The sequence below is a fragment of the Astatotilapia calliptera genome, chromosome 7 (assembly GCF_900246225.1).
Source record: "Astatotilapia calliptera chromosome 7, fAstCal1.2, whole genome shotgun sequence".
Lineage (NCBI taxonomy): Eukaryota > Metazoa > Chordata > Actinopteri > Cichliformes > Cichlidae > Astatotilapia > Astatotilapia calliptera.
The window spans coordinates 29,693,483-29,719,618 of NC_039308.1; the positions used below are offsets into that span (position 1 = coordinate 29,693,483).

The 26,136-nt window shown below is 37.8% G+C and overlaps 3 protein-coding genes and 1 long non-coding RNA gene across 12 annotated transcripts in view; 1 reads left to right on the plus strand and 3 right to left on the minus strand.

The window, feature by feature from the left end:
• LOC113025965 (phospholipid-transporting ATPase ID-like) overlaps positions 1–16,006 on the minus strand; it is a 33,201-nt gene extending 17,195 nt beyond the window's left edge. Inside the window, exon 1 of the mRNA XM_026174270.1 lies at positions 15,991–16,006. The gene's annotated coding sequence lies outside the window, so the exon portion shown is untranslated. The remainder of the gene's footprint in view (positions 1–15,990) is intronic.
• LOC113025963 (phospholipid-transporting ATPase ID-like) lies at positions 814–15,687 on the minus strand. The gene is made up of 26 exons (XM_026174268.1): positions 15,620–15,687; positions 15,108–15,221; positions 14,655–14,753; positions 14,476–14,537; positions 14,293–14,365; positions 14,125–14,195; positions 13,957–14,039; positions 13,043–13,201; positions 12,788–12,876; positions 12,444–12,637; positions 12,124–12,332; positions 11,980–12,023; positions 11,726–11,891; positions 11,339–11,527; positions 11,106–11,221; positions 10,832–10,996; positions 9,881–9,992; positions 9,688–9,793; positions 5,180–5,330; positions 4,749–4,932; positions 4,402–4,625; positions 4,123–4,206; positions 3,758–4,003; positions 2,742–2,880; positions 2,326–2,456; positions 814–2,186 (listed from the first exon to the last, which is right to left on the minus strand). Exons 4-26 carry the CDS (start codon positions 14,484–14,486, stop codon positions 1,923–1,925), a joined length of 3,210 nt encoding a protein of 1,069 aa, XP_026030053.1. The 5' UTR covers positions 14,487–14,537; positions 14,655–14,753; positions 15,108–15,221; positions 15,620–15,687; the 3' UTR covers positions 814–1,922.
• On the plus strand, positions 6,916–11,437 carry LOC113025966 (uncharacterized). Its single transcript, XR_003272851.1, has 3 exons — positions 6,916–6,983; positions 10,862–10,933; positions 11,374–11,437. It is a non-coding gene; the product is annotated as an uncharacterized LOC113025966 (long non-coding RNA).
• A 2,913-nt stretch (positions 16,007–18,919) lies between the features above and the next one.
• The window catches only part of unc13bb (unc-13 homolog Bb (C. elegans)), a 66,316-nt gene continuing 59,099 nt past the window's right edge, over positions 18,920–26,136 (minus strand). For 6 of the 9 annotated variants that reach the window (XM_026174251.1, XM_026174249.1, XM_026174250.1 and 3 more), the window contains 15 exons: positions 25,888–25,911; positions 25,681–25,734; positions 25,348–25,362; positions 25,143–25,163; positions 25,000–25,026; positions 23,948–24,036; positions 23,708–23,854; positions 23,309–23,432; positions 23,164–23,217; positions 22,938–23,015; positions 22,580–22,727; positions 22,304–22,360; positions 21,976–22,068; positions 21,707–21,866; positions 18,920–21,388 (listed from right to left, as the gene is read on the minus strand). In XM_026174251.1, the coding sequence (XP_026030036.1) occupies positions 21,103–21,388; positions 21,707–21,866; positions 21,976–22,068; positions 22,304–22,360; positions 22,580–22,727; positions 22,938–23,015; positions 23,164–23,217; positions 23,309–23,432; positions 23,708–23,854; positions 23,948–24,036; positions 25,000–25,026; positions 25,143–25,163; positions 25,348–25,362; positions 25,681–25,734; positions 25,888–25,911 (1,377 nt within the window). In that variant the 3' untranslated portion in view covers positions 18,920–21,102. The remainder of the gene's footprint in view (positions 21,389–21,706; positions 21,867–21,975; positions 22,069–22,303; positions 22,361–22,579; positions 22,728–22,937; positions 23,016–23,163; positions 23,218–23,308; positions 23,433–23,707; positions 23,855–23,947; positions 24,037–24,999; positions 25,027–25,142; positions 25,164–25,347; positions 25,363–25,680; positions 25,735–25,887; positions 25,912–26,136) is intronic. The other 3 variants (XM_026174262.1, XM_026174257.1, XM_026174252.1) reach the window with 2 other exon arrangements.

Consider the following 26,136-nt stretch of genomic DNA (forward strand, 5'->3'; position numbering starts at 1 on the left):
TATGAACAAACTAACCTATTATCATACATACTTTTCATACTACATAACTTTACATCCACACATCAGCAACAAGTCCATTTTTTGAATGTTTGTGGCAAAATCTGGAAAAATATGAGATAACAACTAAATTCAAACATTTTCCTCTAATTTATACATATAAAGACCACATCCTTACACCTCTTTTTAAACTTCTTTATCATTTGACAGAGCTTCAGTTTTGATAAGCATACTTTTAATTGCCACCAACTTGGAGCTTGCTGATCCTTAACAAAGAAGGCATCTGGTCTGTGTCCCATTAGAAGTCGAGGAACTGCTGAGGCATTATCCACAGTGAGCAGTAATGAGAATAAAACTGAGGGACCAGTTCTTTTACTGAGGGCATCAACTGTTCTAATCTGGTCTAAATGTGTAGATACAATGCAACAATGAAAACAGATTGATCCACAAGTCTGAGCTTTGTGATTCAACACTTCCTGATAAGTTGATAAAACCACACATTTATTTCAAAGAATTTCTGTCTTGGTTCATGTTGTCTTTGAAACAGAATTAATTATTCATTGCATAGTGTGTGACTGAAGTACACATAAGTAAATTCAGCAGGATGGGACAGATAGAAGTAAATAAATAAGTTCAACAAAAAGTCGAGAAACTAGTGAAATAAAGCTGTTGTCAAATTCATGTAACCGATGAAAGGAAACCTTGGCCTGTTGAGGGATACAGTCAGGAACTATAACAACATTTTCAACATCTCCAGCTGCGGAAATGTTTTGGTCTCGATTGATTAAGTCAATAAAAGACAGCAAAGTGAAAGAGTCAATTTTGAAGGGCTTTATTAATCAACACAGTGTGAAAACAGTGTATGAGTTCAGAGTTCACAATCCTTGTGTGTCATTAACTGCTTTTACTGTGTAGAGTGTCAACAAAGAGGAAGCTCACACATACACTACTGTGTTTTTCCATAAACAAATAAATTACAGCTCAACTGACTGCTGATGATCAGCTGGAACTAGAAAAAGCAATTTATTACTCAGAGAGTCTGAGCAAAGTCTTAACATGATGAAGAAAATTAATACAGCCATCCTGAACCATGGTCCAATGATTTAACAACTGTTATTGACTATAATCCACATCTGCTTGAAGCCTGGATTAGAAAATTAGATATCTGCTTTTTATACCAATCCCCTCTTCCAGAATTCAGTTCCTTGCTAAATATTTAAACACATTTTATTCTGGTTTTCTCTTTTAAAAATAAGGTTATGAAAAGGCAAAAAAAAAAAAAACAGTTACAGAGATAAGACTAATAACTGGCTGTCCGCTGTGAACAATGTGACTGTAGTGGTGCCAGGTTAAGTTATACATTCATGAAGGACTGAATGTTAAATTATTAACACAGTATAATAATAATCCTCATGTAAATAACTACAGTGTATAAACTATACTAAACTATATATAATGTATAGTACAGTATTCAAGATCACTGCCTACACACACCTTTTTAGTATATACTTTGTATTAAAAATCAATAAAACTTCCTATATTTGTAATTTCTCAGCTATCTAGTTTGAAAACCTATTTCAAAACTAAGAAAAAACTAAACAAAACAAACTACATCTACCTTTTTTAATCCTAATCCACAAGCCAATTGTATTTGTAATGAAATTAACTAAAACCAGGGTAGAACATCTTTGCAAAATCTTCAAGTGTGCTTTAGAAACTGGCCAGTAATAATTCAAGTTGCACAATATGAAAATTGTACTTAATAAGTACAAAAATAAAAACAACCATTCTGAGGCAAACAACATTTTCACAGAGATATCAACATTCACACATTATAAGACACCATCTTTTCTTCAGTGCCAGGTTGACTCCAGTGTTAGGAAAATAAAATACTGTCTGTGTTTCAGTCCCTGTCTGCTTCGGTTTTAGGGACTGTGACCCTGTGACTCCTCAGCTTCCTCAGCAATAGTGCGGTAGTGCTGTGGCTGATTTTGAAATATGGAAGAGTCTGTCTGGGTGAACAGAGGAGCTCTCTTGGTGGAGCGTTTCATCAGGAATTTTCTAGATGTTACTAGATCACCGTAGCCCTGGGAGTGAGAGAAGGCGTAACCTGACCGAGTACTACGCCTTCTCCGTAAGCGACGAGGTGCCGGTACAGGCAACTCCTCTGTACGCATCTTATACCTCACCTAGAAAAAAGAAACAAGGGATTTTAATTTTTTTTTAATGTAGACTTTTCACTATGGATACGCTACTTTCTGGTGTACAAGACAAAAGGGTTAATAGAAGACAAGATGCTTTTACATGCTGCCCCAAGTGTTTTTTTACCTTATCATTAATGGTAGGACGAAGCTGTATAAATATGAAGCGGAAAGCAACAACAGGCAGGATACAGAGAACGAATGTCAGGAATATGGTGAGCCACACATTAGGCTGGTTCAGAGAGTTTCTTGTTGTGCCTGAAATCCAATAATGTCAGAATCACATAATGTTACAGTATTACAGTATATAAGAAAGTAACTTCACAAACTGCAAAAATGGATGATGAAATTTAAATACACAATCCCAGGATACAGCCAGCACAAATCTAACCTTTTTTGTCTAAATGCTAGTTCGCATAACCCTGTTTTAATGTACTCATGTCTCCTTTAAAGTACCAATATTTTAGAATAGAAAAAAACTTGATAACTTCATTAAATTAACATTAAAGTGGCAAACATACTAAATATAGTAAATGTACTTACCAATGAAGGGGAAAGAAGACGTGAACATATAAAACATGCCATTGCTGCACATGGTTAATGTGATGGAAAAGTAGGCCACCATGCTTCCCCACACAAAAAAATGGTTCACTGCTGTCCAGTAATAGGTGTCAAGACACAGCTGAAAAGTATTTACTTTTATCATTATTAATGTCCTGTGTACTTATTTCTTTACATAAACTCAAATTTAGAGATTGACATAGAATGGAAATGTTTCTGTTACAGCAGATTAGTCTGTAGACTAAGTAGCCTCTTTGTTAGGTACCCTCGGTTCAACTGTTTATTAACCAGCCAATCAAATGGCAGGAACTCAATGCTTTTGAACATGTACACGTGGTCAATACTACCTGCTGGAGTTTAGACTAAGCATCAGGGAGGTAAAAAAGCTAATTAAGTTACTTTGAATGTGGTGTGGTTTTGCGTGCTAGATTGGGTGTTTCAGAAATTGCTGATCTACTGGCATTTTCCCACACAATTATCTCTAGGGTTTACAAGGAATAGTTCTATAAGAGAAACCATCCAGTGAGCAGCAGTTCTCTGGGCAAAGATTGTTGATGCCAGAGGAGAATTGACAAAATGCTTCAAGATGATAGGAAAGCAACATGGCAACCATGGCATACAGAAGAACAAAAGCATTGCCTGGTATCATAAATCTAAGTAACATTTAGATGGTAGGGTCAGAATCAACATTTGTATCAATACTTCAGGCTTTTTTTGAAAATTTGCCATAATGAAAATGAGCAGTTCTGCAGGCAAAAAAGGCCCAAAGTGATAATAACCGCGTGCACCTAATAAAGTATCTAATGAGTGCACATGGATTTATGGTATAGAAATGCATAAATAAAACCGTTAAATGCAATTTTTTCTCAAAGCAGTGCAGTTCATTGAAAAAAAACTGGAGGACAAATAATGTGGCAAAGTTTTGTGATTCTCTATGTTTTCACAATAAATATGTCATTTCCAAGCATGCCTCTGGTAACGAGAGCTGTATTTCTCACCTGTGTGTACACCACAATGAGCAGACAAGTCTGTGCCAATAAAGCAAAAGACTGATAGTCAGCAATCTCTTTTCCATCATCTCTGACTGTGTCATGCATGGAAGCCCATGGAATAAAAAAGAGGATTAAGGAACTGTAGCAGCTGTGCATTACACAGCTCACAAAAGCTTTCTTATTGAAGTATTGGTTCTTCTGGCCTGGAGCGTAGAGCTGAGGATGGTATAAACTCCAACGGTCATTTACATCCTGCACAAAACAAGTTTTAGTGAAAGAGATGAGAAAGCTCAGTGGACACAGAGACCTGAGTATGAGATCTGGTTTATGTAAGTCAACCAAAAACTGATAGTTAATTGTAATCTACATACCTGGTCAAACAGACACATGCCAAGGACTGGAAGAGCTGTGTAAACCATATTGTAGAAGGTGATGAACCAGTCCTCATAAACAGTCTGTGAACAACCACAATGAACATTTAAGTACAACATAAAGAAAAGGTGAATGTGAATCAAGTTATTTGTTTCATTTGTCCTGCATCATTTGAAACTTTTTTGCATTTCTCTCATTGAGATTGATAAACACTTTATGTCCCATTACAAAAGCTACTTAAATTACATTATAGTATAGTTACAATACATATATCTCACCTGTGCAGAAAAACCACAAAAGAAGGCGTACCAGAATTGGACAAGCGTAAAAGTGAAGTTCTTGTAAAAGAAATATCCAAGGAACTTGCACATGCGGATGTAGGACCAGCGGCCATGCACCAGCAGGAGGCGCTGAAGGTAACGGAACTGGGCAAAGGAATAGTCGCTGGACAGCACTGCCTGCATGCCTTCCTGCCCACTGATACCTACACCAATATGAGCAACTGGCAGGCAGAAAAGGAAGCAAATAAAATACACAATAAAATACACAATATCAGCTACATATTTCCCAGCTGGATAGCTGTAATGAAAATACAGCTCTGTATATTGGTGACTTCAGAGGTTACCCTTTATCATGCTGACATCATTGGCTCCATCCCCAATAGCAAGAGTGACAGCCTGCTTGTATTTCTTGACCAGCTGAACCACTTGGGCCTTCTGCAAAGGAGTGACCCTGCAGCAAATCACTGTCTGACACATGCATGCTGTCCTCAGCAGCTCCAACCTCAACTTCTTCTCCAGTGCAAAAGCCTGATGATGAAGGAAAGAATTGATGGAGTTAGGTCATCTGTCAAGATTCTGTAGTGCAACCTTAAAACCTCAAGAGAATTCCATTCATTTCTACATTCATCTCTAAGTTTAAAAAATATAAGAGAATCGGACCCAATATGTATTTTCTGATCACACAGTGTGACCTCTACAGGTCAACTAGCAGGGGATTTTCAGCATTTGCTGACAATAGTAATATTGCTAAAAAGAAAAGAAAAAAAAATCTTACCAGACTGTGCCCATTTATAATTAGTCCATAATCTCCATCCACCTTCTCATCCTGCATAGTCTCTGTCTTTTTAAGCCAAAACAGGCCTACTCGAGATTTAAACACAGATGGCTCCTCTGCTGCTTCAGGACACATTTTTCGTCGTGCATTCCTGAAAACATGAGGACAGAAAACATGACCTCATAAAAAGTTCACAATTCATTTGTTAACTATATTTTTCTTATAGACAACAATGAAGATATAAGATGAGCCTAAAGATTAACAGGCTAACAGTGTTTAATTTTAAAAAAATATTTCCTATCCTCTTAATTGCCGATTTTAGACACATTTTGCCTTTAGTGGCCTCTCTTCTCCATTAAAAAGAGTGTCAAAAATATCTAAACCAACCTTTTGAGACGGACTGTATTTGCACACATTGTGTTTCCATTTATACAATTATTATTTTATTTTTAATTCAATCAAACATGCACAACACTGAGGATGACTTTGGTTTGACTGTACTTGTATTCAGTCATCAATCAAACCACTCATCCATTTTGGCACTTATCAGCGACAGTAGTCTAAGTAGACATGTCAAAACCTCCCTTAGAATGGCCACATCTTCTACCTCTTGTAAGTGCACAAGGAGGTATTGCCAAGCCAGCTGTTCTGAATCTCCCCCACAGCATCCTAACAAGAAGTCTGAACCCATACACCCTTCAGAAGTAGCTTATTCCCATTCCTTGTAACCACAATCTTAATTTTTCACATTACTACCCACCGTGGAGGAACATAGATGATGGTAGGAATGTTCAATCCCAACCTAGTAACCACAACCATGTAAGGCATGGATGTCGAGCTTTGGTTTTAATGGTTGTGATGAGTTATACAGAATTTACAGAGGGGTAGCATGAAATTATCCCTTGCCACCCCAAGTGCCACCCCAGTTTTGCATATGACAGTGTTGTTTATTAAAATAAGATAGCATTAACATTTTGAGCGTAGTTACAGTCAACGGTGAATATAAATGCTAAAACTGAATATATTGCATAGTGTTACCCCCCTCCACCATTAACAAATGGTTCAGCCCATAGCAGGACCGGCTTTTTTCTTGATTTAGCAAGCGATGCTTGCGATTGTGCCAGAGCACATTTTGAACTAGTGATGGTAAAATTTATTCTTTTTACTGAATCGAATTTTAATGAGTCTAGACCGTCCCATACAGACAAACTTGCCGTTTATTTTGCAAATCGAGCTCAACACTGCCCCTAGCGTCCTGGAGCACTTCCGTTGTGTTTTGGAGTTTGCAAGTGTTTTGGATTTTGCAAGTGTTTTGGAGTTTGTACGTGTTTTTTAGTTTGCAAGTGTTTTGGATTTTGTACGTGTTTTGGAGTTTGTACGTGTTTTGGAGTTTGCATGTGTTTTTGAGTTTGCAAGTGTTTTGGATTTTGCAAGTGTTTTGGAGTTTGTACGTGTTTTTTAGTTTGCAAGTGTTTTGGATTTTGTACGTGTTTTGGAGTTTGTACGTGTTTTGGAGTTTGCATGTGTTTTTTAGTTTGCAAGTGTTTTGGATTTTGCAAGTGTTTTGGAGTTTGCAAGTGTTTTTGAGTTTGCAAGTGTTTTGGATTTTGCAAGTGTTTTGGAGTTTGTACGTGTTTTTTAGTTTGCAAGTGTTTTGGAATTTGCATGTGTTTTGGAATTTGCATGTGTTTTGGAGTTTGCAAGTGTTTTGGAGTTTGTACGTGCTTTGTCTCTAGGGGCCACCGTAGGGTTAGTGAGTGCTGAGTGATTCGCTTACGCTAAGATTCACACAGTAAAGGAGGGGGTGAGTAGCTCAAATGTGCTGTTAGCATGTTAGCAGAGCGATGCTACCCAGTTCAGAGCAGAAATATTTTTGTTAAGATACTGGATGTTGTGTTTTTTTCCACAATTTTAATTATAAGCTAGATATATTTCTACTAATGAAATTAGTTTGCTAACAGCAACAGGGATGAGTCAGTGAGTCAGTTGGGCATGTGAATCATGATTCATGAGTCAGTGAAGTGATTCTCGAGTATTGAACGATTCGTTCATGATTCGTGCATCACTATTTTCAACAACACCATGGGAATTTCAGATTTCACACAGGTGGTTGAATGTTACACTCTGGAAATGGAATGATGGTGAGTGTTATTAACCCTCTGTGGTCCACGGACACGCTGCACCTCCAAATCACATGACTGATTTAAACAGACACAGCAACAAGCTGCAGCCACTCTGAGTCTCTATTTCAGCCCATATTGAAAGTTTTTAAAGTTTAATTACAGCCCAGTAAATCCAGAGTTATGATAATATATATAAGCCACGTTTTTTTCTATGTGTATGTGGTTTTTGTTAAAGTGTTTTCTAAGGACAGCGCAAAAACAGTAAAGAAAGAAAAAAAAAAGCCACCTCTTTCGTGTCGGTGGAAAAATGTACCATGTCGACCAATTTAAAAAAAAGTCAACAGGTGGGTTTTGGTTGTTTAGGGAGAGGGAAAAGTTTTGGAAGTGACGGTAATGGCAGCGAGACAGAGCGAGCGAGTGTGTGCGAGAGAGAGAGTTTAGATGTGGGAGATTTGTGACGTTTAGTGTGGAGTGTATAGTTAGTGTGTTGTGTTGTCTTGTGTAGTTGTTCTGTTGTGTAGTTGTTGTTTTGTTTTGTGTGCCAGTGAGGGCACTAATGAATGTCACAAAGGCATATTGCATTGTAAACACTGTCACTAAGTAGAAACCAGCGGAGTGATACACCTCCTGTTGTCAGGCCTGCAGGTTTATCCCTGTGCTGTTCTCCTCTGTCTTCTGGTGGAAAAACATTTTTTTTACTGACACACATAATTTGCGACACCTGATTGTTCTCTCATTTTAGTTTTAGTAATATTTTTAAATGGTTGTACAAAATGAAAAAAAAAGGCAGGTGTATTGGCTGCATTATTAGATAAATAGTTGTATATGTTTATAAAATGTACAATTTATATTTGCATTTCAAGTTATAAAAATTTGCTCAACATATCTGTGTTTTTTTTACAGTAAAAAAATACTACTAGTGTGGAGGTATGTAATAACGACAGGAGAGGTCTCAGTGTCTCACTCCAACTTTATTAACTGACTCTCAGAACTTCACATACAGTAAGCGCCAAAATCTCCACCCCAGCACTTCCCTTCAACTTGGGTGTGAGTGGAGCCACCTGGTGGTCCGCCACACTAGGATTTTAAGTTCTTTTTGTGATTTCAGATCAGTAATACTAATGCAGTACGTCAGTGAAAAAACAACTAAACTCAGTTGAGCTGAAAAGACTGATACCAAACAAGGCAAGGGGAAAAAATAAAATGAAACAATTTGAGGGTGAAATACAAATGTAAACTCAAAAGGACTCAAAAATGACCGGTTGTATTTCAGACCTCAGTGTGTTAATCCAACAAATCATGGAAAATTAGGTTTAAATTTTTGTTTATGACAGCGCAGATTTCTGACATTTGGTGTAATTTAAGCTGTAACAATGTGATTGTTTTCTAACAAAAAACAGTGTGAAACTTAAGTTAGACTTGTGTTTATAAATGAACCGCCCCATGTTGTGTAGATTTCTGGATTTTATACTTATTGGGCTACATATTTATTTATTATACAGGCTATACAGTACATAGAATCAAAACTCACATGTTTTATGTAACTAAAGTGTTTAATTATGTGGGATACAGACACTAATTAAGTTATAGACTATATTTATATGAAAAACATGTATACTTACTGCATTTAAATCATTTTAACCATGTGTAACCACCTGCATATGTGTGTGGAGAAAAAAAAAGACTTTGATTTTGCCACCCTATTTGATTTCTTTTCCACCCTCATGCCACCCTAAGAAAATTTCTCTAGATCTGCCCCTAAGTAAAGCAGCAAATTTTGATATACAGTGGTCCCTCGCTATAACGCGGTTCACTTTTCGTGGCCTCACTGTTTCGCAGATTTTTTTTGTGCAATTTTGCATGGTGGTTTTTTTTTTTTTTTTTTTTTTTGTTTGTTTGTTTCTTTAAACAGCACGTTGTGTTGTGCATCCTGATTGGCTGTAGACCACTGTCAATCAATCTCATGCCTCCTGTACAGTAAAGAATGCGTTCAGCTTGTCAAATTTGTAGTGTTTGTTTGTACATTTTCTCCCCGACAAACACAACAATGTCGACGAAACGTTTTGCACCGGTTTCATTCTATTATAATGGACTTATTTTTCTATGAAGGTTTGAACTTGAAACAAGAGAGAAGTGTGAAAATGTTCATGCCTGTCTGAGAAAACTGTACAAACAAATATTGTAAAACAACAGCTACAAATTTATCTTACAGCTGTAGGAAAAGTAACTTAATGAATCAAGCCTCAAATGGTTGAGTTCCTGTTCGTGCTGTTCTAGTTAATTTAAGTTTACTGAAATTCATAAACTGACAAATTGCATCATTAATTGTATGATGAAAACGCCTCTGATTGACAGTTGATCCTTATCTGTTTCTAACCGACTCACTGTAGCTCCTCTTTGATTCCTTCAGCAGTGTTGGCTGAGACAACAAAGACATCCTTCATCTCCCCTCTTAGTATGTTACAGGAATAGCCAATGTTCTCTGCTGTCTCTGTTGAACAGTAAAATAATTTTCAATCAATAAATCTTAAATCTACAAAAAAAGCTTAAATAAGAAGAAACATAAAGTGACACTGACCTTGCTTATCTCCAGTTAACACCCAGATTTTGATGTCAGCTTTAGCCAGTTGCTCAATGGTCTGTGGTACACCATCTTGCAACTTGTCCTCCACAGCTGTCGCTCCCAACAGCTAAAGCCACAGATGTAGTTGTGATTTATACATTTATGACAAATTATGCTGGTTTCGCTGTAACATTAGTGCACAATCTAAAGCTGGGGTGTCAAACGAACCCAGGTGCCAGGATCAACCTGCCAAATACTTTAATCTGGAAACAACTTTGGAAAAAGGATGAAAAGGATGGCATTCTGGAGGACATTCTGGGAAAACAAACCACCAGAATTCTTCTGTACCTTTACACATTCACGTCTTACAATTTAAGCTCAAAGATTTATGCTGATAGATTTCTTTCATTTACTACAGAAGCATTTCTTATCATTGTAAATGACCATGGCAGACCCGATGGCATGAACATGATCTTCAGCATACTTTATTAACACTCACACGGTTGCTGTGCAAACACACACTGAGCTGCAGCTCTCCTGCTGCCAGCTCAACATTACCACAAAAACAACAGCATTTACCAGAACTCCTAACTTTTAAGCCGGCTAGGCGTGATTGCAGATGCCACGCAGGTGGGTCAATCGTCCCTGCAGCAGTATCGCAAACCACACCCTGCCACAATCATGTAAGAAAATCTGAGGTGTTGAAATTGAACTTCTTTTTTTATTGTAAGATATCTCAAGGTAAAATGTATAGTTAAACTTATTAACATTGACTGGAGACAAGCAGAGTTTGACTGGTCCAGCCCATTTAAGATGAAATTGGGCTATATTTCCCCCCTGATGTAAAATTAACTTGACATCCCTGGTACGTATAATTTCTGGAAAACTATCAGTAGGTCATCAAGCAGCAAATTGGTCTGTCAGATGATCTAGCGATGTGACAAAGTTTTCAGCACATGTACTAACCATCATATCTTTCTCTATCTCTTCATAAAGTTCATCAAGTTTTTCTTCACGTCCCTCCATGGCAACACTGGCCTCATGTTGGCGATGTTTCCAATCTATCATGTAGGTCTTGTCTAAGTCCTTATATGCCAGAGCAAGTGTACGGAGGCCATCACCTGCATACTCCTGTTTTTGTTTGATAATCGAAAGAAGTCGAATGTTAAATTACATTAATTATATTAAAATTTCATTGATTTTAGCTTCAAGCTACTTTTATATGCTTTGGATCACTCACATTGAGGTGGTTAGTGGTTACTTCCATCAGTTTGTTACAGGAGGGGTGCAGTCTTTCAAAGATCATGGTGTCTGCACCTTTGCAGTATAGAGTCAGCTTCCCCTCTGGGCTGCGCACTGGAAGTGACAGGGAAAGTTAGAAAGTTTGACGTAATGCATGCAGAAAAAGAAATTGTCTATCTTCTGAATATACGAAGTATGGCCAAAATAAGTATGGTTGACACCTTATCTCACCTATCACTGACATCCTCTTCCTCACATTACTGAAGTCCAGAATGGCCAGAAGTTCATAGATGACTTGTTTGCCCATCTCTACTACTGTGATGGTTTCTGGTGTGCGTGATCGGAACACAAATCCAAAGTTTCTTGCAGCAGTCACCAGAGCGCCTTCATCAGGTGACTGAGCCTGATAATTGAGCTCTCCTACCAGGTAAAACAGAGATGACAATTTAATTGGCATATAAGGGTAAAATTTGAACATTTGCATGGTGGAGCACATTTCCATGTACCTGTATGTCTTTTATTGCACTGAATTTGGAGTTTTTAGATAGACTCCAAGAATATTTCGAAATTCTCCTGAAATGTAAATGAAATGAAGATGTCTTTTAGGGGACCCCTCACCCTCTTTCTTTTCCTCAGGCATAACAGTGTGACACAGGGATAACAAGCGGAAGAACTCCTGAGTCTCAGGGTTTCCACTTCTCACCATCTCCACCAGTCTGTGGTCATGAAAGCTGAACTTTGGATCAGCCAGATTGTTCCAGGAGAAGTCCACTCTCTCTGTCCTCTGCAAGAAAAGCCAAAACAACAAAGTTGGATCAATACTTTCTTTAAACAAAGTTCAAAAACAGAGTAATCATGCATTTTCCTCTCACCTCTGTAATTTCCACTCTTTCTCCAGAGAAGTCATAGAGGTCTCCTGAATATAAGATAAATATACTGTAAAATGAATCATTTAAACAATGTTCATGTTTCCATTTGCCTCTGTGACAACTTTTTACAAAAGCAAAGCTGCTCACCGTAAGCTTTTCCATTAATGGAGCACTTGTTGAAAGTCATGATGTTCTGTGTCAGAGTGCCAGTCTTGTCACTGAAGATGTATTTAATCTGGCCTAGCTCCTCATTGAGTGTGGTGGTTCTTGCCTGAGCTGGAGTATCATTCTTAGGATAGTACATCTTCCTGTCCCAGTCTATTAAGAAGCTGTTTCCCAGACGAATGAACTCCACGCTAATAATGTAGCACAAATTGGTAAAATTTCAAAATGTGATACATATTAGCACAAGTCTCAAGTGTTCAAACCAACTTTGGTTGTTTTTTGGTTTAATCATTTTTACTTACCTGACGTAGAGTGAAATTGGTACCACTGTGTTAAGGACAATGACATAAGACCAGAAGATGAGGAATGATGAGAGAGGAGCATCAATGCCCGGTTCACGAGGAAGAAACATAGTGAACACAGAGCCCTCATTTGTTTCCCAGATTGCATTGCCAATGGTCAAAATGGAGCACATAGATGCCAGGAAACCAAAGATCTGATGGAATAAAAACATCAGACTTCTTGATTATTCAAACAATATTACTCTTGTCACTCAGGTGAAAAACAAATCACTGTCTTTAAGTTCTATATCTATAAGCTGAGACTTTGTGTGACTTTCTTTGTATTTGTGCTTGTGTAAACTCACACATAACACCAGGATATTCATCAGGTGATCAATGCTTGTCCGTTTGAATATTGACTTCCCGCTGTTCTGCATCAGTTTAGTGTCAGGACCTGGAAAGGATTATTAGTGTCAGATTTTCTTCTGCACACCTTCGCTGCATCTCCTTCCTGCTCTAGTCTCTTATGTACAACTTCAAACATTATTATCAGAGAAAACAATAAAAACTAGACCAAAAAGAATCACTCAAGTTGTACACAGTTGCAGTGCACAGTGTACCTCCAAAGATGACCAGACCGAAGCACCACTCAGTGTTCCTGAGAGTACAGCCTCTGAGCAGCACTTTGTCGTTGTTCAAGGCATATCTTTCTCCGTTCAAAGTCAGAGTCCCTTTGAACTTGTCTAGACGGTTATTGGGAGGTTCACATCGCACTTCACCTGAGAAACAGAAATCAGTGTCAGCAAATAATTCTAAACAGTTCACAGGATAGTTAGAGGACAGCTTGAAGCAGTCTGTGTAGTCTCCTCCGACCTCTGGTATCAACAAGGGATTTTCACCTAGAGAACGGCTGCTCACTGGATGTCTTCTCTTTTGTGGACCATTCTCTGGAAACCTTACAGATGTGGGTTAATCCCAGCAGGTCATCAGTTTCTGAAATACTCAGACTCATCTGGCGCCAGCAACCATGTGACGTTCAAAGTCCCTTTAATCTACATTCTACCTAATTTGATAGCCAGTTTGAACTTCTGCAGATCATTTTAACCCTGTCCACATGTTAAAATGATTTGCTGATTAGATTAATTAGCAGGTGTGCAGGTGTACCTAATGAAGTGGCTAGTGTATGTAAACAGATCTATTCAAGTAAGCAACAAACAAACAACAAATAAATAAAACCCAGGATCTGCTTTTTACATTGGTAGAGAAAAGCAATACATGAGGATATGCATGGAAAGAAAGCGACTGGACGTCTTAAGTTTCAAGAAACGTAAAGAAGCCCAGTCGCTTTCTTTCCAAGATTCTTAGACTACCATGACCTGGATGACTGAAAACCTACACAGATGTGAGAAAATGTAATCACTCAGTAGAAGCTTAAACACTCTGTTTGTTTTTCTCCCCTCTGACATTTCCCAATGACAGAACCAGGTTTCACTTTTGAAAATCAGACTGTGTGTTGTTTCATTGAGATTCTCACCATTAAAGGCAGCGAGTGCCTCAATGTTGTCTCCCAGCTCTCCAGTTATAGTCAGAGCCTGTTTCACCTTCAGATTGGTTTCTCTGGGGGAGACCAAGGAAAATCCAAGACAGTGTTAGACATTAGTTGTCAACCTAGCATACAAACACCACAGTACAGCACACTTACCCATCTAGTTCAGCTGTTTCCACATAAACTAAATTAAGGGGCTCACTGCTAGACAGCAACAGAAGGTCTGCCTAAGAAATAAAAGCACTGAGTTTAGTTTGGAACTTACTTTTGAAATGAATTTCTTTCACTTGCTTCAAATCTTTACTATAGCCTCCCCAAACTTACTGTGATGAACTCATTATTCTCCAGTTTGACTATGTTCCCGACCTGAACATTCATCCATTTTTCATTTTTGAGTCTGTCAGGGAAGGGAACAAAGGCATACAACACAGAAATGAATCCAAAACAGCATAATTCTTCATACAAAAGGTATTCTTTTCTTTTTCATTTGGGTTTCCAAAGACTTACTGGCCATCCATGAGGACGTCCACATTCCGGTTATTGACTTGTCCGTCACATTTGTGTCTGTTCTGCTCAGTTGACACAAGAAAAAGATACTGTTTGCTTCCAAATCTGATATTAGTTCCTTATTTTTGGTTTTCATAATGAGCAGGATCTCTCTATTGCTAATAACAATTTCAACGTACTATATCGTCACTGGCATCTTTGACTCCTGTTATAGACAGCACCAATATCAAAGGGACAGCTGTGGTGAACCATGGCAGAGAGGAGATTTGTGGGATCAACTGTCAACACACACACACACACACACACACACACACACACACACACACATACAGTTACATATGCTGTTTTAATACATTGATAATTGAGCTTTTAACAATCTGAAAACTGAAAGCCTTAAAGCTCATTTCAGTGTATGGTTTACATTAAATAATGTGTTGAAAAAAATAATTTGATAAAGAAGGAAAATATGTGTCATTTCTAATTTTAAAATCAAATTACATTTTAAAAAGATGGTGTTCAATGTGGAGTTTGAACTCTGATTGTTTTATAAGCTAGTGTTTGCATTCACATAACTACCTGCAGCATAAAATAACTATTTTTAAGCATGCAATTCATTCTGACAACATGTCTACCTGAAGGATGAGCAGGAAGAGGAAGTAGGCATTAGCGAGCCTCCTGAACTGCTCAAAAAGATTAAGTGGCAGGAAGGTGAAGATGTTGTATTTGGAGGTCTTGATGGCATTGTTCTGAAGTTAAAGAAATTGACAGAGGAAAGTTACATGACTGATGTCAGTTTAACAACTGACATCAGTCATGTAACACAGCAACAAGGTACAGTAAAAATCCTAAGATTTCTAGGATTTCACTAATAATTGCCTACAACTCAGATTTATTCAACAAAACTTTTTATTATTTAGCTACAATTTATGTACAACTGATGCTTTGTATCTCAGTCATAACATGCAAATATACACAACTTTATGTTCATTGAGTGGTAAATGCAAAGAGTTGTCTTTGTGACACTTGACATTTGTTGTTGTTGAGTAATCAAATCCAAACAAGCAAAGCATTGAGCTGAGGGTGTGTCCAAAGCTTCTCTTGTCATCTGCTGAATAGGCATGATAACATTTGTCTATATACTTACAGCATAGCGGAAAGATAGGTTGAAAGTGCTGTCATTAGCCCGCAAGCATCTCTCCTTCTCTGTGAGAGAGTAAAGCAGTCAGAGCAGGAGAGAGTTTATGCTACTGTATGTTACAGCAGTACTGAGGAAAGACAAACTCAAATTTAAGTTTTGCAAACATTTCAGAGCTGAAAGCTGAAATGTGCACTGCATGTCACAAAAATAAATAAAACTAAAACTGTGACAGCCATAAAGTAACTGAACAATGCAGTAAAGTAGAGCAAAGTTTACGTGCATCTAATCTCACCTTCCTTATTTCTATGTCCGCACAACTGTCAAAAGTATGACAGCACAGTTCCCATCTTTAACTCATGTTCTCCATGTTTTATAACCTGGAAAAAAGTCCACTTTTCAGTTCTAATTAGTGAGTCATTTCAAACCAAATGGGTTTCTATATCAAAAGGTGAGGCAAAAGTGAGAGGGAACCAGTTAATTCCTGGAAGGTCATGTTTGTTTAGAACTGCGATCTAATGTTTAAAAATTAATAGAGAAAAGGTGGAACTATTTAATATGTACAGCACACCTTTTAAAATGGCAATGAGGGAAAGACAAAACATCCCAAAAATAATAATCCTGAGCTTTCACAAAGCCAAAAATATCTCTCCAGCTATAGGCAGACATATAACATTCACATACTTGACAAGATTTCCACCCCTCCCCACAATTTATCTTTGCTCCAAAGCTGTAAAGATACAGAGGCCTTTTAAACTCTTGGTACTGTAGTTAAACATAAGGTGCAATAATCCCTTACTACACAGATTAAGATAAAGATGTACCCTTGACCATTTGACTTGCCCAGTAATCTACCAATAATAATATGCAGGTGTTGTAATTTTATAGAATTTTACTGGAAAAATGTTTATCAGTGGGACATAAAGAATACAAAATGTTGACAATGAAATGCATAACAGCACAAAAAGTAATTAACTACCTAACTTTTCAATTGATACCTAATTTCTTAAGAAGGAAAAACAAAATCTGCGGAAGCAACAACTCATTCGTTGGCATGTTTCAACTGATCCTTCTTCTTGCACTCACAAAAATATTAGATCAGTCTGAATGATGTCAGGTTTAAAGGGTTCAGATTCTGAGATGGTTCCTGACAAAAAAAAAAAAAAAAAATCATAGCATCATAATTTTCTGAGTTTGAAAACAAATGAAACTTAGTCACATACCTGAAACAACAATATAACTTCTCTTGTCCCCTGGGTCCTCCTCGCACACAGATAAATGTGTTTGAATAAAGAAGACAGTGAAAAAGATAAAGATTTTAACCCTCCTTTTACTTACGTCTTTGATAAAGCAAATCCCGGCCTTTGTCTATTGCCTGGAAAGCCAAGTGTCAGTTTAGTCCCAAACAGAGAAAGGAAGTTCAACTGAGGCCTCCACCAGGATAAAAGAGAACAGGAACAACAGGTGAAGCATTGTAGTCGCACCTACACCAGAAGTTTCAGGTTCATACAGGAAGACCAGGGATCCCCTGCACCTAACAGCTCAGAGCTTGTGTAAACAGCACAGTGATCTTTGGACTTGGATTTTGAGTAGGTGCAGGACAGAAAAGGCAGTAAAACAACAGCAAAGGTGAAGTGCTTCAGCTAATCAGAGGGAATGTTATCATAATCATGTATGTAACACAACCTGCAGTGGCTGCACACTGTTCAGACTGAACAGTTGTTCAGTTTTAGCTTCTTAAATTCAGTTAATTTTACCTCTTTGTGACCATAAGAAAACCCTAGTAGGCTGCTTTTAATATAAATTAAATATAATTATGTATTTAACTACTTACTACCAAGTGGTTATTACAGCTTGAAATAGGTTGACTTCATGCCTGATATGTAGATCCAGGGGACCTCAACATGACCCTCTTACTTAGTGTGGTTGTGTGTGTGCATGCTCTCTGATTGGTAACAACAAACTGGATGAATGAAAGCACATTTGATATGAGAGGACATGCAAGCGTATTAGGTTTCTAAATGGTCAAAACACGCTGCCAGAAGTGAATCTTTACAAATGCACATGGATGTTAACAAAATGTTACATTTCTGTGGCATGTTTGTGATAAGACATTTTTAATACAGTTTTTTGTGATAAGACATATTTGTAATGATTTCTTAGATTTCTTCCCCCAGGGTGGAATGAATGTACAATATAGATCTTTATTAACTTAAAAAAGAAGAATTGGGTGCATGAGTTGAGTTTTACTTAGGGTTTTCTCTCATCCACACAGGGCCAAAGTATACATAAAGGCTCAAGTATATACATACACCCCTGATAATCCCTGGGTAAGTATCCCTTATGAACTTGTATCTTGACTAGATGTTTTTGGTAACAACAAGCTTCTGAGAAAATTCTGGGTGAATTTTTGAGCACTCTTGTCAAAATTGGTTGGCTTCCTGGCATGGACCTGACTTGTAGTCATTCTCACCAGGAATAAGGTTGGAGTTTTGGGAAGACTAGTCCAGAAACATAATGCCATTAAACTTAGTTAAACATTAAATGTTAATGTGTGTTTGGGATCATCGTCCTGTTGGAACACCCAATTGTGTCCAAGTTTGTCACGCTGTCTTCTGAAAGAAACCTTTGGTGGTGACACATTTGAATAACCTGTATTTACAAATGTTTGAAGTGATAATCTTGCATTCTGCATTTCTTTAGAAAGACCTTGCCAACTTGTAAATCTACAGTTGTCATTCTGAGTTCCAATCAATCCACTGAGCAATGCCGAACAAATCCTTTTTATGCTAGCAAAGTGAAACTATCGTTTGTAGTTGAATATGACCAATAATGAGTCAATAGGTAAACAGGCTGGACTTTGTGGTGATGATGATGATGATGATGATGATAATGATGATGCAGGAGCAACACCAACAAAGGGCTATCAGATAAGGCATGCTGCACAATCTACCATGGAAATCAATCATTAAAAGCACCAAATTACTATGACATTCATGCCCATGATGAGTGCACGAAAACCACCGACCACAGCTGTACAACCCAAAGCCAAAACTATATTAAGAGATGGGTGTTATTTCTCTGAGTTCAGCATCAGTTCAAGAAAAAGGGCCAGTGCGCCCAGATGATTTAAACAATCATCTGGGCATCATCTTTATTTATTTATATCTTGCAATCCTATCGTCAAACAATAAAAGTGAATGCAACTGTGTTTGTGGTAATGAAAATAAAGAATTTGCATTCTTATAACCCACTGGGTGAAATGAAAAAGCTATCATATTGTAGTGGGAGAAAGAGCAGGCAAGAAGATTTATAAATACTTATTAAATATTTTATACAAAATTCATTATTTGGAATGTTTAGATGGCAACAACAGTTTACAATAATGACAAAGATTACACAAATAATGAAGTACAGTGTTTTACATACTGTACTTGATAACTACAGCAGTGATTTAGTGATAGCATAGGGGTTTAAAAATTTTGAAAACACAAAAAAAGTGATCAAAAATAAACAGTAGCAACTTGGCACAAGGAACATGTAGCTTAGAGAATGGCTGTGAAACATTGACCCTCTTAAACCAATAACGTTAATTATTCACAGGGGTTAATACACTGTAACAAAGAGGAGCATTGAGTTGTGGTTGTGACCAGTTTCACAATGTGCACGCACTGAGGGTTTTATAATAGAGCAATAATCATTTTTCATTAAGTCTAACATTCACATTTTCCATTACATCACAACACTGACGCACATCACTTCAGTCCACACAACTGAAAAAAAAAACCCATCGTAAACTAATAAGGAGGACCAAGGAAAGCTTTTATAACATCAGAAAGAATAAAGTAACACTAACTATAACACATTAAAAAGAAAACCTAACCCAGATAAATATACCCAATAAAATGATATGGAAAATCACTTGGAAAACTGGACAATGAACATTTTTATGGGCAAAGAAGTAGCTAGTCATCATTGCTGTAAGCCAAAGGAAATACAAGGGCTTTAAAAAAAAAAGCAATTAAAAAAAGAAAACAAAACAAAGAAAAAAAAAGATTACTTTTCTTTATTTATTATCTTTTCATCAAAGTAAGGCCACTCCAAAGAGTAGAAGAAAACAGGACAGAATTATATATGTAAACTTTAAATATTTGTCCAGATATGCAGATTTTATTTTTTGGAAGAAAGTTCAACATCTACTATTTCTAAATGAATAATTCAACAAGACAATTATCTCTTAAATCAAGGACACACATGGTTACCTTGGTTATTAATTGCATGACAAGCACTTGCTTGTCACTTTTAGTTTGAGGGTGTGTATTTCAACTTGTTATGAAGCTGCAATTCAGGCCCAATTTAGGCTACATCAGCAGCTTAGACCAACCACTGTGCAAATCCTTTGACACTGTCGTGGTAAATACGTCCATTTTTGGTGGTAAACAATAATTCCATCACAAGTTTTGAAACACAAAAATAAATACGTATAAAAAAAATAAATAAAATGGTTACACCATCATGGTTATACTAGGCTACATGAGCTAAATAAAGATGGCTCAAATAGCACTCTTGTTAAACTTCCACAGTGAATTTTCATGAGGATTTTAGTTAAACCTTATTGTTACTGATTTTTATTCCCTCAGGTTTTATATCTAGCTATTCCTTTTCCCAGGGAAATAGGGCTGGAAACTTCACATGGCAAGGCACACATTAAACCAATTAATCCTTCAAATTGATCTGTGAAATTAGCAAAATTAAGGTTTGTTACTTTAAGTACCTTCATTTCACAAAGTATGTCAGTACTTGACCAGGATTGTGTCCTAGCTAGTGCTCGTTCATTCATCAAACAAAACACTCCTTTATAAGATAAAACATAGTATTTTCACATTTACCCAAACCATCACCCAAGGAGATAGAGAATATGGTTTTTAAAAGCCTACTTCACACATTCACAGTTTGCAGAGTGTAAGGCATAAAACACTTGGCCACAGTTTGGGGTGAGGTGGGGTTATTGCACAATCTCTGCACCAGGGAAGTGCAGAGATTTGTTTGGCCCTTCAACAGGACCTGGCATCATCTGTTCCCTTGAGGCTATGACATGCTCACCGTGCCGCTCCGGCTGATGACAAAGGAGCTACAAATAAGGTTAAATAGCTGAGTAAGTGGTCACTAACCTGTGAAACAGCTGTTGAGTGTGAAGCTTGAGTGAGCCAGCATTTATGTGGCTGTTTGCTGAAAAGCAAATAATATGGATGTTTGAGGAACACTGCAAAGTGACTGTTGGTCAAAAAACAAACAAACAAACAAACAAACAAAAACAAAAAACCAAGGTGAGAACATAGCAGTGATGTAAGAGAAATGGCAACCCACTACCAAACAGTCAACAGCAGCTAAGACACATCACAGGTCCAAGAAAGAGTCCACATGTTCATCTACAATAAAACTCGGAGAGGATTTTCCATCCTTTTGTTTTCCGTCTTGTTCTCCGGATATCCTCATCTGCCCTCCTCTGCTGATCGAGTTTCTGACTTCAACCTCACAAATTCCTTGGCCACATCATCATTGGACCTTTGAGACAGGATTCGCAAGGCAGTGAGGCCTGTGTCGTCCATGTATATACGCTGTCCAAGGGGGCACCAGCAGGCGCAGTTGCCTTTCTCCATGATGTCTCTTAATTGCAGCACGACCAAACCCACCACCCGGTCGGCACGACCAAAACAGTAATCTTTGACGCATGCTTGCAACTCATAGCACTCAAAGCCATCTTGGTTACCCAGAACACTGTGAAGAGAGAACAGAGCGTTACGTGCTTTGAGTTCTCCAACAGCTTAATGGTGTATCTGTCAGCTTAAAGCTGCAAAAGACTTTCAGGTAGTGTCTCAACATCAATGACCCACTGACATGATTTTATATTTACTTTTCTAGTGGAAATCAATCAAAATATTGTTGTGCAAATCCCCGAATGGACATATACATTTTACATATAGATTTGAATTACATATGAGCTGCAGCCAAAATTAGTCTTTCCAAGTTTTTCTGTTTTGCTTATTTTTTCATAAACTGCAAAATCTGGAGGAAAAAAAACCCAAATGGACTTACAAATGGAAGGTTTCATTGAACTTGGGAGACCAGCTGTTGTTCTTGGACTTGGTCTGGAACTTCCGTTTCTTGTCACTGAGGTGAGGACCGATCATGGTGATCTCCACAAAGGGTCTGAACATGCCAGACGTCTGCCATTTTAAGTCACTGGCCCCCACAACTGTAGTAATAAATGCGCAACATGATAATGTTGTCAGCTGAAGAGCAAATGTTGCTTAAAATGCCACATTTTTTACATCACTTTAAAAAAAAAAAAAACTCAGACTGACCTTTAACAGTAACTTTCCTCTCTCCACTCTTTGGATGAGTATAAAGCTCAATGTGGATACACACCTCTCCAATTGGTTTGTCCACACCTGATCCTAATTTTCATGAAAACACACACACGTTAAGTAAGTTTACATGTGACCACATGTAGGCAAAATACAGAAAAGAAAAGAAAACCAAGTAATAACGCAGGGTCAGGATGGAAGGGAAATGCAGATGTAGAGGATGGGTAAGGAATGACCTACCAACAGAATGACAAAACCAAATTGTGCAAAAGGAGACTGTGTGGGGAAGAAAGGGAGGTTGGCAGTTGATTTCAATGAAACCTACCCCTGCTGGGTTGTATTTTTTCATTGGGAGTTAACCTAATACCCTTTCCATTGTGCACTGGCACAGAGGCAGCACAGGAGATAAAGAGAAGACAGCAATGATACATCAACAAGTTCCAGCATCAACAACACATAAAAAAAAAAGAAAAGAAAAAAAAAATGGAGCAATTGGTGAAAGGACCTTTCTAATCATGAGCACATAGCACCCTCTGCTGGTTTATCTTTGGTAAGGCTTTCCTTCTGTACCTTTTTACTATTAGATACTTTTATCAGTTACCTTGTGCTTGTTGTGTGGTCACAAACGTCTTGATGAGTGTGTCTGTTGTCTGAGTATAGAGGGACAGAGCGTGGCGGAGTGAGGACAGCTCAGGACTCTTCTCTAGGAAGGCCTTCTTCAGCCCATTCCCTCCTGCATGGAAATATTGCTGCAAAGAGACACAGGGTGAGTTAGGTCATAAATATTTAGATGCACAGCTGCAAGCATCCAATATTTTGTTTCATAATATTCTGACATCTTTTACAGCAAAATAAAAAGTTTAGTAATGAATTAATGAATAAATAGCAGATATAAATAGCAGATGAAGCTAATCTGAGACAGCATCCTAATGAAACCAAAACCCAGAGTACAAACTGACCTTAATTGTGTCCAGTGCCACATCCATGACAGCACACTGCCTGGGGGACAGGCTTTTAGCCTCCCCTGCCATGTGATCCTACACAGCCAAATGGTGAGCAAAAAGGTGAAATAAAAATACTTACACTCTTAGTAAGCACATTTTGTGGACACTTCTTTAAATTAGGGTAACACCGAAGCCCATTTGAGGACACTTATTGTTCAGATATGTGGAGGCAATATGATACCTTGAGTTTGGAGAGCTGACCCAGTTCTTTTGCAGCTGAGAGAATCTGTGCTCCCTGGAATATAATTTTTAAAAAAAATTTTTATGTATGAAAAAAGTTAATAATTTTGTAATATTAGAAATAGGCAAAGTCAATGCTGACTCACAAAGGTATCATTGCCCTGTGGCAGGACAATAGTCTTCTCCAGGCTGGTCATTACAATCCTCCATAGCTCCTTGAGCACACGCTTCAATACAGTCTTCTCACACACAGTAGCAAACAGTGTCAGTCTGCAAGAACACACACATAGACGTTGTAAACATACTCTCACAAGTGCTCTCACAACTGAGAAGTCATTCATGAATGGAAAAAAATATGTCTTTTAGCAAAAATGCACAATTAACAGTTTTGCAGTTGCAAAAACGTCTTTTTTGCTCTGAAAAAACATTTTACCAAATTAATTAATCACCAAATTATCTCAGCAAAAAAAAAAAAATAATTAGACTACAGGACAATTCAATGAATAAACAGAAAACACCGTAGTTTGGCTAAAACAACTACTCACTTTCCATCCAGGAAGTCCATGAGTGGCCGTAGCATGTTGTCAGAGTCAGCCTCCACCTGGTTTTTGTTGTTGGCATTGACTGGTCCTTTGATCTGGTACAGCAAAGATGCCATTTGTCGCATACACTCGCTGATGCGAGTCTGGAAACTGGAATTAAAATAAATAAATAAATACATTATCAATCAGCACAAATGTGTGTTAGCTTTCACAGTTGTATACACACCAGTACAATGTACATACCTGTTCCCAAAGGTTCTACTTAGATCATCCAGCACATTGTTCAGCCTCACCTGCAGGTCATTCAGCAAGTCACAAGCCTCTGTGTCCATCTAAAGACAAGCAAAGACATCATGCCCAGGAGGGATAATGAATCATTTTGACTGAGGCTTTTGTGTTGCGCATATGGTATAAGAAGAGCTCTGAAATATTTTGGCAGAAAAAAGTTTTTGAAACTTTGAAAATCAAGCATATTCAACTGAATGTAGAATGGAGGTGCCAGGTTTTCCAGTGAATGGAATTCCTGGAACCATCAACCAGCAGTTCATATAAGAGTTTCAATCTGACATTTGCAACTTTGGGCCAAAATAGCACAAATTACCTTTGAACCTCTAAAAGCTGCACTTCACAGTAAAAGCCAAGAAGCAGTGAATGGCAGCACGATTTTAAGATTTTCATGGAAACCTGAATAGCTTGTGGGTGTTATGCAGCTTTTTTCAAGTTGTAAAATGTCTGTATTCCATCCTCCTGCAGCACAGTAATTTCAATATCAGACACCCTTGAAAAAGAAATTACACACGCATACATCAGAGCAATCACACTTTTTTCACAGCAGTCTTCAACTTTCCAGAGGTGGAACATTTACCCCCCCCCCCCCCAAAAAAAAAAAAATGTAGTAGATGTATTGCAAGCAATAAGACTTACAAGGACAGGCTGAAGGGAAAAAGTAGGGAAAAAATTCTTGAATTACTGTAACTCAAGTATATCTGACTCAGGTATAACTGAGGCATCATCTAAATTAGCACTGCCTGGAGGGGAGCTAAGCCATATGGATGAAGCCATGGTGTGGCTCATTAAGTCAATGATTCAATGGCCTTTTGATTCATGGCTTGTCAGGGTTAGGTAGCACCATTAGTGAGAATAAACAGAGGGTTGTGCTAAGCACCGTGATGAGAGGCTGCAGGGAAGGAAAGGCGCTAGGAATGAATTGATGCTGCATATGCTGCATTTTTTTTTCCAGCTTTTGGCGTGTATGGAAATATTCACAATGGATGTGTCTGTGTACCTACACTCACCTTTTTGTCTTCAAATGCATTTTCAGTCTACATTGGCACAGAAAGGTGAAGATAACCACGGTTAATAACGGAATAATTTATAATACCTGGGAAACTACAAGAGGTTGATTCCACAAGGTGTTGTGGAAAAAAGGATTGCCTACCTTTTCTACTGGTGCATCCATCTTTGTGTGATGGGAATGTTTGTTTGTTTTTTATTAGAGATAAACAAAAGTTTAAAAAAATGGTCAAAAAACTTTCCTCCCCCCCCCTTTTTCAACCAGGCAAATAATATGTATAAAAATTTAAATTCAACTATAAATACTGAAAGTTTTTCAAAGTGAAAAAGTGTGTGATATTGATACCCACCTTCTCCATGTCAGACTATTGCATTAAAAAAGGGGAAATTGCAAAGAAAAAACAAGAATTAAAGGAAAGCAATAGCAGAAGACTCCGAAATGCTTTAACAGGGAATAAGAGCAGGTTTGCAGAGAACCAGGGAAAATGCCACTGGAAGATTCCCACCCCAACTGATGACACAAACTCAATCAACTCCACTATGATCAACACAAGGAACTGTTGTTGCAGTAGGACTGATTATGACTGCCGTTGCTGGGAGTAGGCACAGTACAATGGGGGAATAGGAGCACAAGAATGACTTGAAAGTGAATGAAGTTAAAACTATTCTGGACTGCAACAAACCTCAGCCTCTATTTTCTCCCTTATTTCCTCTTCCTCTTCCTCACTCTCCTCAAACTATGAGTGGTGGTTAAAAGACAACACACAAAATATGTAAGGCTCATCATTACCCGCCACACCATATTAAAAAAAGAAAAAAGAAAAAAAGACTTTTCTTCCAAGTGAGTATATGCAGGCATGTAAACATGTATACATATTCATTGGACTTGCCTCCCATTCTAATGTAGAGTTGAGCTAGAAAAAGAGAAAACAAAAGACATGACTTTGACTTTACTCTGTGCAAAGAAATAGATTTTCCATAATTACAAAAGTTCACTTCAATGAATGAAGAGCTGAACTGGACTGTAAAAAAGAGTGAGTGCTTTATTAGCCAACTAGCAAGAGAGTAATGGGTAAAATAAGCTAAAAAATATTCATATTAAGACTTTCCTAGTTAAAGTTTCCTAGTCCGCAAAAGAA